Genomic DNA, 12,276 nt, shown 5'->3' with positions numbered 1-12,276 from the left:
GGCCTGGGCCCAGGTCCGAGCTGGACACTTGCATGATGCCGTGTGCTTCCCTCCATGTGTGGTTCCAAGGCCAGGCCCTCAACGCCGCCTTGTCAGTGCACTAGCTGCCCAGCTTGCATCCTGATTCCTCTGGAGGCAGGGACTCTGTTCTTTATCTTTTTTTTTCTTCCCACCACATGCTTTGTATGTAACAAACAACAGTACATTTGGAAAGAATATGTTAGAATTGTTTTAACTTTTGTAGTTTAGGATTTCTTGTACTCACCACCTTCTCCCAGTCTGAAATATTGTTATTGAGTATAAAAGCATAGAGTTCCATAAACTGAACAGCTTACAATTTGGGAGACTTTACCTATTTACTCTGTGTATAACCTGAATCTTCCACTGTATATGGCTTTTTTTTCTCATTTGCACTTAGGGGATAAGTATCAGAAGCTGTAACATTTGTTCACTCATTCAGTGATTATTTTTGAGCACACATGTACCAGGCACTGTTCTACGTGTTGAAAATAAAACCTAAACAAAAGACGTAAAGGTCTCACACCTCCTGAAGCTGACATGCTACTGCATTCTAGTACACATTTCCATGAGGAATGGAAATCAGTGTAAACAAGTGCTCCCCAAGACCCCTGCTGGGGGTTTACTGATTAGAGTACTTGGTTCCAAGCTATTCATCAGTAAGATGGGGACAGCGAGAAAGGAGGCAGCACCGCCTGGACCAGGCATCATCTTCTGAAAGGCTCAGAGGCCTTGACCAGTGTCCTCGTGGCCATGGCTTCACAGGAACAAGGACAGGGAAGGTATTATTTCCACTTTACAAATGGAAATGGTGGTCCTGTGACCACCCCGCAGCCATGCCCGGGATCCAGAGGCAGAAACATACTAAAAGCAATGTCTTTTGCTTTCTAAACAGCTTCCTTCAGTCTTTCAGCATTTGAAATTCTTTATATATAAAGATGAATGTATGGCATTTAAAAATATAAAAAGATAAGTTACTCAGCCAGGCCCAGTGACTCACGCCTGTAATCCCAGCACTTAGGGAGGCTGAGGCAGGCAGATCATGAGGTCAGGAGATCGAGACCATCCTGGCTAACATGGTGAAACCCCATCTCTATTAAAAATACAAAAAATTAGCCAGGTATAGTGGCATGTGCCTGTAGTCCCAGCTACTCGGGAGGCTGAGACAGGAGAATTGCTTAAACCTGTGAGACGGAGGTTGCAGTGAGCCAGGATCGTGCCACTGCATTCCAGCCTGGGTGACAGAGCAAGACTCCATCTCAGAGGAAAAAAAAAAGATATTGAAATTGCTGAGAGCTTTTTCTTTGTTTTGTTTTGTTTTTTGAGACAGAGTCCCACTGTGTTGCCCAGGCTGGAGTGTAGTTGTATGATCTCCGCTCACTGCAACCTCTGCTTCCTGGATTCAAGCGATTCTCCTGCCTTAGCCTCCCAAGTAGCTGGGATTATAGGCAGCTAACACGCCTGGCTAATTTTTATATTTTTAGTAGAGACACGGTTTCACCATGTTGGCTAGGCTGGTCTCAAACTCCTGACCTCAAATGATCTGCATGCCTTGGCCTCCCAAAGTGCTGGGATTACAGGTGTGAGCTACTATGCCCCACCTTTTTTGCTAAAGAAGAAGTCAATTTATTGGCTCATTCATTCCTCAGGGGAGTATATTTTCTGAACTGTCATACTTCGGCTGACCTTGAGCACTTTATAAAGTATGCAAAATAAATTTTAGGATTCACCTGATTGCTTTTCCTACAGCTAGTCATAATAAAACTAGTGTGGAGTTTCTGGATTTTGTGAGATTTCTCATGGCATCCTTGTCCTTAATATAAAACAGTGTCCATGCGGTAACCTTGCCTGAAGCAAGGTTTTGGAGCAGCAAGATTGATATTAGATGTGGATATTTGTGCTGTGGGCTATTAAAGACCACTCACACACTCACACATGCACACACTCATAGTCACCTGTCCTTGTGACTTAGAATTCAACGTTGGAAAGAAAGTGTTTGCCTTGAGTGAATATTTTGAAATGGGGGAAATGACCACATTCTGTAATCCTGCAGCCTGAAAACAGACTCCTGCTGAAGGAAGTCGGACCCACGGGGGAAGGAAGAGTCTCTGTGATTGAACAGCTGCTGGATGAGGTAAGTGTTGCCAAAGGAGCCAGTCTCTCTGAAGAGTTCAGCCTGGCATTCCACCTCTGTCTCCTTCAGATGGAAGTTTTGTTCAATACTGTGAAAATTACACTGCCCTTTGATTAAAAACCCAGGATGCAGTGAATGGCTAGTCAAAAGCTTTATATTAATTGTTCCCTGTTGCTAGTTTTTATATCAGAGAAAATAGGCAGAGAAGCATAGATGAGACCAAGGAACATTCATGAAGCTGGATAGAATCTCTGGTCCGTGACCCCATATTACCTTTATCCTGGGTTTCCTAAAGAAGCAAGGTTGTCAGGGTGCCTGCCCTCCCCTCCCCGCCCATGTGGGGAACAGAAGTTTTGTCACCTGGGTAACTTTGTAGCTCTGTTCATCGTAGGTCAGGTCTTGAGGTTCCTGATTCTCCTCTCCTTTGATCTGAAAGCACTTTAGTTGCATCAGCTCTGTAAAGGACATCTGTTATACTTCATAGGATGGCGACTGGATGCTGTTGAGTGCAGGGTTTTTTGGAGAGTTTGTCCTTTTCCATTTGCTGCAGGGAGCAGACCCCAACTGCTGTGATGAAGACAATCGACCCGTCATAACCGTGGCTGTTATGAATAAGCACCATGAAGCGATTCCAGTTCTCGTGCAGAGAGGAGCAGACATCGACCAGCAGTGGGGGCCGTAAGTGAAACACATTGAAAGGAGAGCTAAGGTAGCAGCAGGCTGACTGCTTGGAGCTCCACTGCAGCAGAAGCGGTCTATACACACACCCTGTTCAGTTTCAGCCAATTTAACCATTTTAACCTATTTCAGCTTTAATAAGAGGCTTAACGCCTTCTGTTTTCCATAGCTGGGTAAAGCAAAATTTTAAAAATGGACTGTTGGGTTGCCTAATTTAGTGGCTTTTATAAATGATGATACATTTTGTTAATTCATAAACTTATACTGTGTGGGGCCAGTAAATCCTTAGCCCTTGGGGTGTTAATCAATGTTTTCATCATGAATCGTGAAAACACCAAGGGAAGACAGACCTCAGTGTATTCCCCATGAAAATATCCCCATGAAGTTAATGCAGAAAGAAAATATCATACGGTTGTCTCCAGATCTCACACCACTGCAGAGGAGACTGGTACATCTGAGGTCACCACATGGTCTCCTGCTGCCTTGCTTTCCCACCCGTGATACAAAACAGAAAGGTACCAAGTCCTGTTACTTACTCTCCCAGTCTTGGTCCACTCCTGTCCGATACCCTTCTCTTCTAGCCGTGTGCTTCTGTTGTTCTTTCAAAAATTACTTTGAAAATATGGGGTGAAAATTCCTTGAGCATGAGTCATTCATGTTAACTGCTCATATCTTGCCGACCACGTTGTTGAAATGAGTCTTCTAGGGACATCACAGGCATCTAACACTCCTACCTCCTGAAGTCTTACTAAGGCGAGGTCAAGGTCCGTGTCAGTGGAACATTCTGCTGTGTACTTCATGCTACCACGGAGGCCAAAATTTCAGTAGCTTTGCTTCTGTTATTCTCTGTTTCAAAATTGTCTCTAGTGTTAGTGTTCAAAATATAACCCTGTTAATTTTTCTATATGCATTTTACTAATGTCTGCATTTTAATAGTTTCTACCCCCCTTTTTTTAGTTTTATTTTACAGCAGAATGTTTGGGGTGTTGGTATAAAGCTTCGATGCTTGGAATTTATTTTCTCAAGTTTTCTTAGAGTTTACTGTGTCAACTTATTTATTTATCCCACACTGTTGTATTATTGTCATTATTAATAAAATGGTGCTGCCTTGTGTTAAGGCATGTTTTATATTTTTATAATTCAGAAAAGCTTTTTAAATAGCATTTAAGTATGTTTGTGGTTGATACAGAAATTACTTGAGTGCATTTTGAATTGAAGTGTAAGCAGCGTGAGTCCTGGCTTTATGAAGAGTCCAGCTAAGAGGAGGAAAGTGCCCTGGGCATTGAACAGATTGCCTTTTTATTTTGCTGTGCCTCCGCTTCCATGTTTGCTTCACCACCATTCTATAAATTGGCATTTATCCACATGTGATCTCATTGCATGTCTGTAAAGTCTGACACTGCGGTTATACCTGTCTATCTGAATGGTATGTAATAGCCTTTGTCACCCCCCTGCAGGATCATGGTGACTGTGGGCAGTATGTAGCTCACATGGTTGTGGGGAGGAAAGCTAGAGGGTTGGCCCTCTCTCACATAGAGCACAGGGATCTCTTCTTCCTTTCCAGTGCATGCCGGTAGAGGAAAGTAGCATTTCCCACTGAGAGCCACATTCTGCCAAGTCTGGTTTATATCTGTAAGTTTCAAGAGTTTGGGCCTGGATCAGCCCAGCCTCTGCCCCATAGCTGGATCTCTGTAGACCCAGGAACATGGCCTCAAAGTTCCATCCATCCTATTGCTTTTAGGCATAAGTCATCCAGAGATCTGGTTTTACTGTAAAAGAAGCTCAGCGAGTTGTTCCTTAGCAAACAAGAATTAAAATGCTCTCTCCCATCTGAGCATGTTTGGCTAGTGGAGCCTAGGTGGTCTCTTCACCAGGTAACTTCCATTAAGTAGCTTGGCAGGTGGCAGAAAGCTCTTTCCTAATTTCCTAGTTCCATGTTTGTATCATTCCTACCAGAATGAACTCATATTCAACAAAAGGGAATGGCCAGGAGAAATTCACATCCTCCACCAAAGCTCATTCCTCTTACTAGCAGATTTCAGAAACACAGATTCAGGATCTCACTAGGTGAGAGGCCCAGAGAAATGCTGTTTGCTTTTGGACAAGAGCTGCCCTTCCTCACTGCACTGGCGATTCCAAACATGCCATCCTCTGGCTCTGCCCCAGTAGCCAGGTGAGGAAGATGCAAGCATCAGTCTACTTCTTAGAGGTTCAGCTGTGGACATTTATTCCATTAGGTAATTTAAGGAGAGAATGTACATTAATCTACCATGATACTTAGATTTGAGTAAATAGTTTGAATTGTTTGTATATGAATAGTAAAGTTTCTTTAAAATACAAATTCCATGGCAGAGTCACCATTCAGCATTTTCCAAAACTGAACTGTGGATACACAGGAAATAGCCAGCACAGAAAATCTAACTGCCAGCAAACCCCCCATACAATACATAGAATGAACCCTCTGCTCTCAATATGGGGAGAATTGTGAAGAAAGAAGATCTAAAGTCTACTTAGGAGATGTGGCAACCCTATGAATATATCCCAGTTCAAATGGTGAATGCTTTATAAAGGCCCAAGGAACCATAGGGGTGAAGTGACTGACAGTTAAGCTCTGTGCCACCAGTGAGGAAGAAAGGATGAAAGATAAGGAGGAAATCAGTCTTTTCCAGACTAATTCCAGTTAAACCTCTTTCTTTTGTAAACTGCCCAATCTTGGGTATGTCTTTATCAGCAGTGTGAAAATGGACTAATACACTGGCACACAGCATAGCCCATGAACATTCTATGGCAAATTCTTCATTTGTGACCTGTTTGTTTGTTCTTTCTGAAAGCATTTATCCTTGATGTTCTGAAATTCCACAAGGATATTTTTAGATGTGCTGTTTTTGATTCACCCAGTTGGCCTTTTCAATTTAAAAAGTCTTATGTTTCTTTAGGTTAGGAAAAATTTGTTCTATTATCTCTTTGGCATTTTCTCCCCTCCATTTTTCTGTTCTCTTTCTAGAACTGTTAGTTGGACGGTGCACGGCTTGAATTAACTCCCTATGTCTGTCTTTCTTTTCTGTTTTTCCATAGTTTCATCTATCTTTTTCTCTTCTATCTTTCGAGAGATTTTCCTAACTTTGTTGTCCATTCTTCCTATTGAATAATCGTTATTCTTTCTAGGAGCTGCTTTTGTTCTGATTGTTTCTTTTTCATAGTCTCATACTTTTGTGCAATATTATCTTGACTCATTCTGCAGATACCAGTTAGATTTTTGTCTTGTTTTAAATTCCTTGTGTTTGTGTATCATGGTTTTCTCTTTGATTCTGCAGGTTTTTCTCAGATGTCTGTGAACCTTTGTTGTCCATTCACATTTGAGAATGGATTTTGGGCTACATGACTGGTAACTCTGTGTATAAGAGAAGGGCTTTGTCAACCAGGAGGCTTTCTGGGTAGATGGAGCTACCCCCAGGCTGGGACCCCTGGGTGCCAGAAAGTGAAAAGCTTCCCTCTGATTCTCACCAGTGGTTCTCTTTATCTTCATCAGAGAAGAAGCCACTCTCCTTTTTCTCCATGGGGATCAATGCATGGCTGCAGGCACATCTGCAGGTGTGGGGGATGAGGGTGATGGCGTCAAAGGAAGGAGCAGGGGCAGAGAGAGTTCAGACCGTCAATGCCTATCTGATTTCTTCTTCCAGTCATGACTCCTGCCCTCCTTCACCCCCGCCACCTCTGCATAGGAGCCTTTCAGGAGTCCTGGCGCCACCCCAGCCTCCATTTCAGTTGCCCACTCCTCCCTCACTACGTCAAACCTGACCAGGAAATACGGAGAGAAACCCTGGCATTGCAGCAAAATATGCTGGGTCTGACCTCTCAGGCCTGCCGCCTGGTTTCTAAGATTGGTGTTTATTTTCATATCATGTAAGCCCAACTCACTGGAGCCAAGGTCATTTTCCCCACACAAAAATAGGAGCTTCAGCCCTGAGAAGCTACTATCGTGCCCAAGAGGTCCAAGCCAAAGTTAAGACTGTGTCCTCCCGGCACTTTGGGAGGCCAAGGCAGGTGGATCACGAGGTTAGGAGACCGAGACCATCCTGGCTAACACAGTGAAACCCCGTCTCTATTAAAAATACAGAAAAATTAGCCAGGCATGGTGGCATGTGCCTGTTATCCCAGCTACTTGGGAGGCTGACGCAGGAGAATCGCTTGAACCTGGGAGTCGGAGGTTGTGGTGAGCCGAGATCACGCCACTGCACCCCACCATGGGTGACAGAGCAAGGCTCCGTCTCACAAAAAAAAGACTATGTCCAATATGTGGCATAAACTCTTGCAGGCAATTTAGAACAATGGTATTTATTAGCATTTATTAAATCAACTACCAACCATATCCTTGTGGGTTTCTCACATTAAAAAATGAATGTGTTTATAACCTTTGCACTATCTAGTATCAAAGCTTCCCCTCCATCACAGTATTCCTCCAAGAGAAAGGCAGAGAGAGGAGACTCAAGAGGTTTCCCAGGTTAGTTAAGTAGGTTGGTGAGCAAAGCCAGGACCTTGGGTCACATGCATCCTCTCCAGTTTCCTGATGATGCTAACTAAGGATTTATCCAGGATTTTTTCCCCCTCATTAGGCTCAGAAATACAGCTCTTCATGAAGCAACTCTGCTTGGCCTTGCAGGAAGAGAGAGCATCGCCACTTTACTGGGGTATGTCCCCTGGCCTCTAATGGATACTTTTGAGGGCCACAGGGATCTTCCTAATGGCCTGTGACGATTTTAAGAGGGGCCTTGGTTCCTGAACTGCTGTCCCTGTCCATGGGGACCACCATCCCACCATGGCTTCCGGGGCACTGAGGGCTTTTCAAAGCGCAATGAAAATGTTGCCCCATTAAACACACTGAGTTGTAGGATTTTAATGCAATGGGAACCAATGGCCAGGATTAGCAATTGGACATTTTGAAATCACAGAGCCTCTTTAAAGGTTTCAGGGTAGAGCCACCTCTGAGAACTGAAGTCACTGTGACCTCTTGGGGACAGGTTTGGGGAGGTGGGACCAGGAGGGGCCCAGCCTGGCCTCCATGGCAGGGTAGAGTCAAGCTCTTAGGGTCACATGTTCAAGTCCTTCAGTGCACCCCCATTTCTCCATTTCCTTTGCAGATGCAATGCAAGCATCCAAAAGAAGAATGCAGGAGGCCAGACAGCATACGACCTGGCTCTGAACACTGGAGATGACCTTGTCACCTCACTCTTTGCTGCCAAGTTTGGCCAAGGGCTTGAGGACCAACTCGCTCAAACTAAGAGCCTCCGCCTGGATGACTGTTAGACCTGAGGCCTCCGCGGGACTTCATTTAAGAATATGTGCATGGCTGGCACAGTGGCTTACGCCTGTAATCCCAGCACTTTGGGAGGCTGAGGCTGGCGTATCACCTGAGATCGGGAGTTCAAGACCAGCCTGACCAACATGGAGAAACCCCGTCTCTACTAAAAATACGAAATTAGTCGGGCGTGGTGGTGCATGCCTGTAATCCCAGCTACTAGGGAGGCTGAGGCAGGAAAATCACTTGAACCCGGGAGGCGGAGGTTACAGTGAGCCAAGATCGCGCCATTGCACTGCAACAAGAGCAAAACTCCGTCTCAAAAAAAAAAGAATATGTGCAGCTCTGGCTATTCTTTAATCATGTCTTTCTGAAATGTGTATTTGAGATTAGAAATTGAGGTTGAGGGGAACTCAGGAGATTTTTTTTTTTTAAATCATATGACAGTATAAGCCATCAGTACTAAATGGACAGCTCCCAGTATACTGTGGACTGTGATAAACTGAATGTATGTTTTTTAATGGTTTATTGCTGCAGGTTTTTTGTGTATTTGATTTTTAGTTTTTAACTTATTTTTCAATAGGTAATAATTGCACATGGTTCAAAGCTAAAAGGTATGAAGTATTATGTAGGGATATGTCCCTCCCATCCTGTCCCACAGCCACCACCTCTCTCCTCAGCCAGCAATGACATCAGCGTCGACTTGCCTTTCCCGGGGTTGTGCAGAGTTAGATATGCGCATACATGTGGTATAAGCACATGTACAGAAGAGTACACATAGAATATAAACGTATCTGTAGCACATATATATTCTTTCCCCTCTTTTAAAACAAATGGTAGCAAACCAACCACACACTGTTCTGTATCTTGCTCTGTTTGCTTGATACATCTTGTAGGTGGCTCCTAATTACTATGTAAAGATTGACCTTATTTAAATTTTTTTATGTTGAAATCATCAATATTCCCATCATTATGGTGTGTTCTTTGATTGACAAATCAGCTCTCAATAAACCACTTACAAGAATGTGTAATTTTGACTCATTCCTTTCTTCACATCATTATTTTAATCTTTGGGTGGTAATGCTGCAGTTGTGAAGTCCCTAACTAGTTTGTGTTAACATAAGTAATAGAATATTTATTAATTTGCTATAATTAATTCAGCACAATAAGTAATGGGCCTTGTTGAGGTGGTTACTGTTATCAACACCTGCTGGGTGGTGATACTTCCCTAGACTGGGCAGCTGTCTGTGGGAGGACAGAGGGTGCAAAGTCGCGGGAACACAGGCCCCTGGGCAGGCGCCGGCACTGCTCCTACCCCTATCAGCCCCTCAGCCACTCGTGTAAGGGAGGCTGCTGCATGGTGGCCAGTGTCCAGGGAGACGGGGGAGTGTGATCATCTGGTTTGGGGCCTGTGGTGGTTTGCCGTGTGTCAGCTTGGCTGGGACTACTTTGCCCAGAATTCTCTTCCCTTATGGTTCTCTTCAGGGTTGGCCCCAAGAAAAACTGCATGAGATTCAGAAGATAGAAGAAAAGCAACAGCAGTCATGCTTGGATGGTGGCTATATGGCACCAGGTGCCTCTGCCACTCACATCCTGTGTGAAGGAAGGGATGGAAGTGCTTGCCACTGCCGAGCAGCAAGCCCTGCCTTTGGGATGGAAGAGGATGGATGTTTATTGGGATCAACACTTATGAAAAGATGAGCAGAGGGAGAAGTCAAGTGGGGGGTAATGGGGTTCAAGGCCATTTTCCCCAGACCTCAGGGAGCGGGGAGGGCCTCATGGACCCGTGGGTTCTAGAAACAATCGCCTTGGGGTTCTTGGTGGGGAACTTTTGTGCCCTGAGTGCAGGAACCACGCTTTCAACGCCTCTTAGGTTTTCCGCACTCCCTCTTGGAGGATTCTACCTTCTGAAACCAAGAGAACCTTCCAGTGCCGGCTGGCCAGACTCAGGGATCTGTAAATCACGCATCTGATGTCTCATGCTAGGGTCCTTTCCTTTCTCTAAAGCTCACAGCCTACATTCATCACCCTTGAATTTCACTCTTTCAGAATCAAACCTCCGTTAAAATAGGACTAAAAAGTGAAAAGGCAGCCTAATATTTAACACTTTCTGATGAAATCCTACAGGGTCACATAAAATGTTCTATTAATATTAAAGTACATATTTTCGGGAAAATTAAACACATTTTAAGGCAGAACATTTCTGATGTTAAAAATCATGTTGTTTTTTGTCCTTTCTAAAGCTTTCTTTTTCTTTTCCTAATGACAGGGCTTGTGGGGGAACAGAGCCACTTTAAGTGAAAGGGAATGAGATTTTTAAAAATGTTTTATTTTTTAGAGACAGGGTATCTCTCTGTCACCCAGGCTGGAATGTAATGGTGTGATCATGGCTCACTGCAGCATCAAACTCCTGGGCTCACGCAATACTCACCTCAGCCTCTGGAGTATCTGGGAATTACAGGCACAAACCACTGCCCTCAGCTAATTTATTTTATTAAAAACTTTTTTTTTTTTTTGGTAGAGACAGGGTCTCCCTATGTAGGCTGGTCTCGAACTTCTGGGCTCAAGTGATCCTCCCACCTCAGCCTCCCAAAGTGCTGGGGTTATAGGCGTGAGCCACCACGCCCAGCCTGGAACAAGGAATTTATTAAAGGAGTTAGACTCTCTTCAGTGCTTGAGCTGGTTAGTTTGATGGTGGGCCTGAAGATGCTGTACCACAGCAGGGCTACATTCAGGAAGTACAGGTGAGCGTGAAGGGGACGAGCAAGGACAAGCTGGAACCCATGGGGACACATCTCCCTCCTCCACCCTCATGGTCACGGGCAAATTGCAGGAGATGCGCCCTTTCCCATGAAATTTGCCCCAGGCTGGGCTCTCTAGAAGCAGATGCCAAGACAGTTTGGGATGGAAGAGGATGGGTGTTTATTGGGATTAACACTTGTGAAAAGATGGTGGAGAGGGCAGTCAACTGCTATGTGGCCCAAGAATGCCTCAGCCACCAGGTGGTGCTCTCATCAGCCAGAATTGCCCATCATGGTGTCCACTGTGCTTTTGTAGCCCTCTGGCAGATGGGAGCTTCCCCAGAAGGGACGGGACCTCAGGCAAGGCAGCTCTCTGAAGTTGCTGATAGCTGGAGGCCACCTGCTGCCGCACTCACACTCGCCACAGCCAGGGCAGCAAGCCCTGCCTGGAAAGAGGATGTGGGTGGTGCATCTCTGCCTGCCATAAAGCTGCCTAGGTGCCTGACCCAGGCTGCAGGACAGCTGAAGGCAGAGATGGGGGGAGCTGGTGAAGCCACGGGCCTGGCTGCTTCCCACACCTGCCAGATGAGCCAGGGGTTAGTGACTGTGTCTTCCCTGGATCTGGTCCTAAGGCCATGTCCTCTCAAGGCCTGGTTGCTCTTCCTGGAGGGGCTGTCTCTGCTCTGCGGCCTTGTCCTATGTCCCCAGTGGGCTTCAGTGGGCTGGCTTGCCATTCCCTCCTTTCCACTGAGGTGAGTGAGTTCCCATGCACTCATTGCCCATTTGGGTTTCTTCTATTTTTCTTATTGGCTTAGAGAATTTCTTTACATCCTCTTGAATCAGAGCATCTTCTAGAGTCCAGACAGTGCTGTGCAATAGAAATACAATCTGAGCCACATATACAATCATAAATTTTCTAGTAGCCATACTTCTAAAAGTGCAGAGAAACAAGCAAAATTAATTTTACTGGGATACATGGACAGATACTTTTCCAAAGAAGACATACTTGTGGCCAAAAAGCATATGAAAAAAAGAAAAAGCTCTGTGTCACTAATCGTTAGAGAAATGGAAATCAAAACCACAGTGAGATACCATCTAACACCAATCAGAATGGCTATTTTTAAAAAGTCAAAAAATAACATGCTGGCAAGGTTGTGGAAAAAAGGGGATGCTTATACCCTGTTGGTGGGAGTGTTTAACCGTTGTGGAAAACAGTATGGTGATTCCTGAAAGAGCTAAAAATAGAAATACCATTCAACCCAGCAATCTCATTATTGGGTATACACCCAAAGGAATATAAATCATTCTACCATAAAGACCCATGCATGTGTATGTTCATTGCAGCACTATTCACAATAGAAAAGACATGGAAACAACCTAAATGCCCATCAATGACAGATTGGATAAAG

General features: G+C 44.7%; 1 protein-coding gene and 1 pseudogene across 10 annotated transcripts in view; one reads left to right on the top strand and one right to left on the bottom strand.

Moving 5' to 3' along the window:
• DZANK1 (double zinc ribbon and ankyrin repeat domains 1) overlaps nt 1–9,157 on the top strand; it is an 83,888-nt gene extending 74,731 nt beyond the window's left edge. For all 9 annotated transcript variants that reach the window (XM_055372936.2, XM_031005050.3, XM_055372939.2 and 6 more), the window contains 4 exons: nt 2,072–2,152; nt 2,703–2,830; nt 7,444–7,518; nt 7,969–9,157. In XM_055372936.2, the coding sequence (XP_055228911.2) occupies nt 2,072–2,152; nt 2,703–2,830; nt 7,444–7,518; nt 7,969–8,134 (450 nt within the window). In that variant the 3' untranslated portion in view covers nt 8,135–9,157. The remainder of the gene's footprint in view (nt 1–2,071; nt 2,153–2,702; nt 2,831–7,443; nt 7,519–7,968) is intronic.
• Nucleotides 9,158–11,024: 1,867 nt separating this feature from the next.
• Nucleotides 11,025–11,732, bottom strand: LOC129529118 (uncharacterized; annotated as a pseudogene). The gene has a single exon (XR_008674531.2). The product of XR_008674531.2 is annotated as an uncharacterized protein (transcript).
• Nucleotides 11,733–12,276: the final 544 nt, after the last annotated feature.

Source organism: Gorilla gorilla, chromosome 21 (genome assembly GCF_029281585.2).
Source record: "Gorilla gorilla gorilla isolate KB3781 chromosome 21, NHGRI_mGorGor1-v2.1_pri, whole genome shotgun sequence".
Taxonomy (NCBI): domain Eukaryota; kingdom Metazoa; phylum Chordata; class Mammalia; order Primates; family Hominidae; genus Gorilla; species Gorilla gorilla.
Note: the sequence above shows the minus strand (reverse complement) of the source record. Positions and strands in the feature narration are given on the sequence as shown.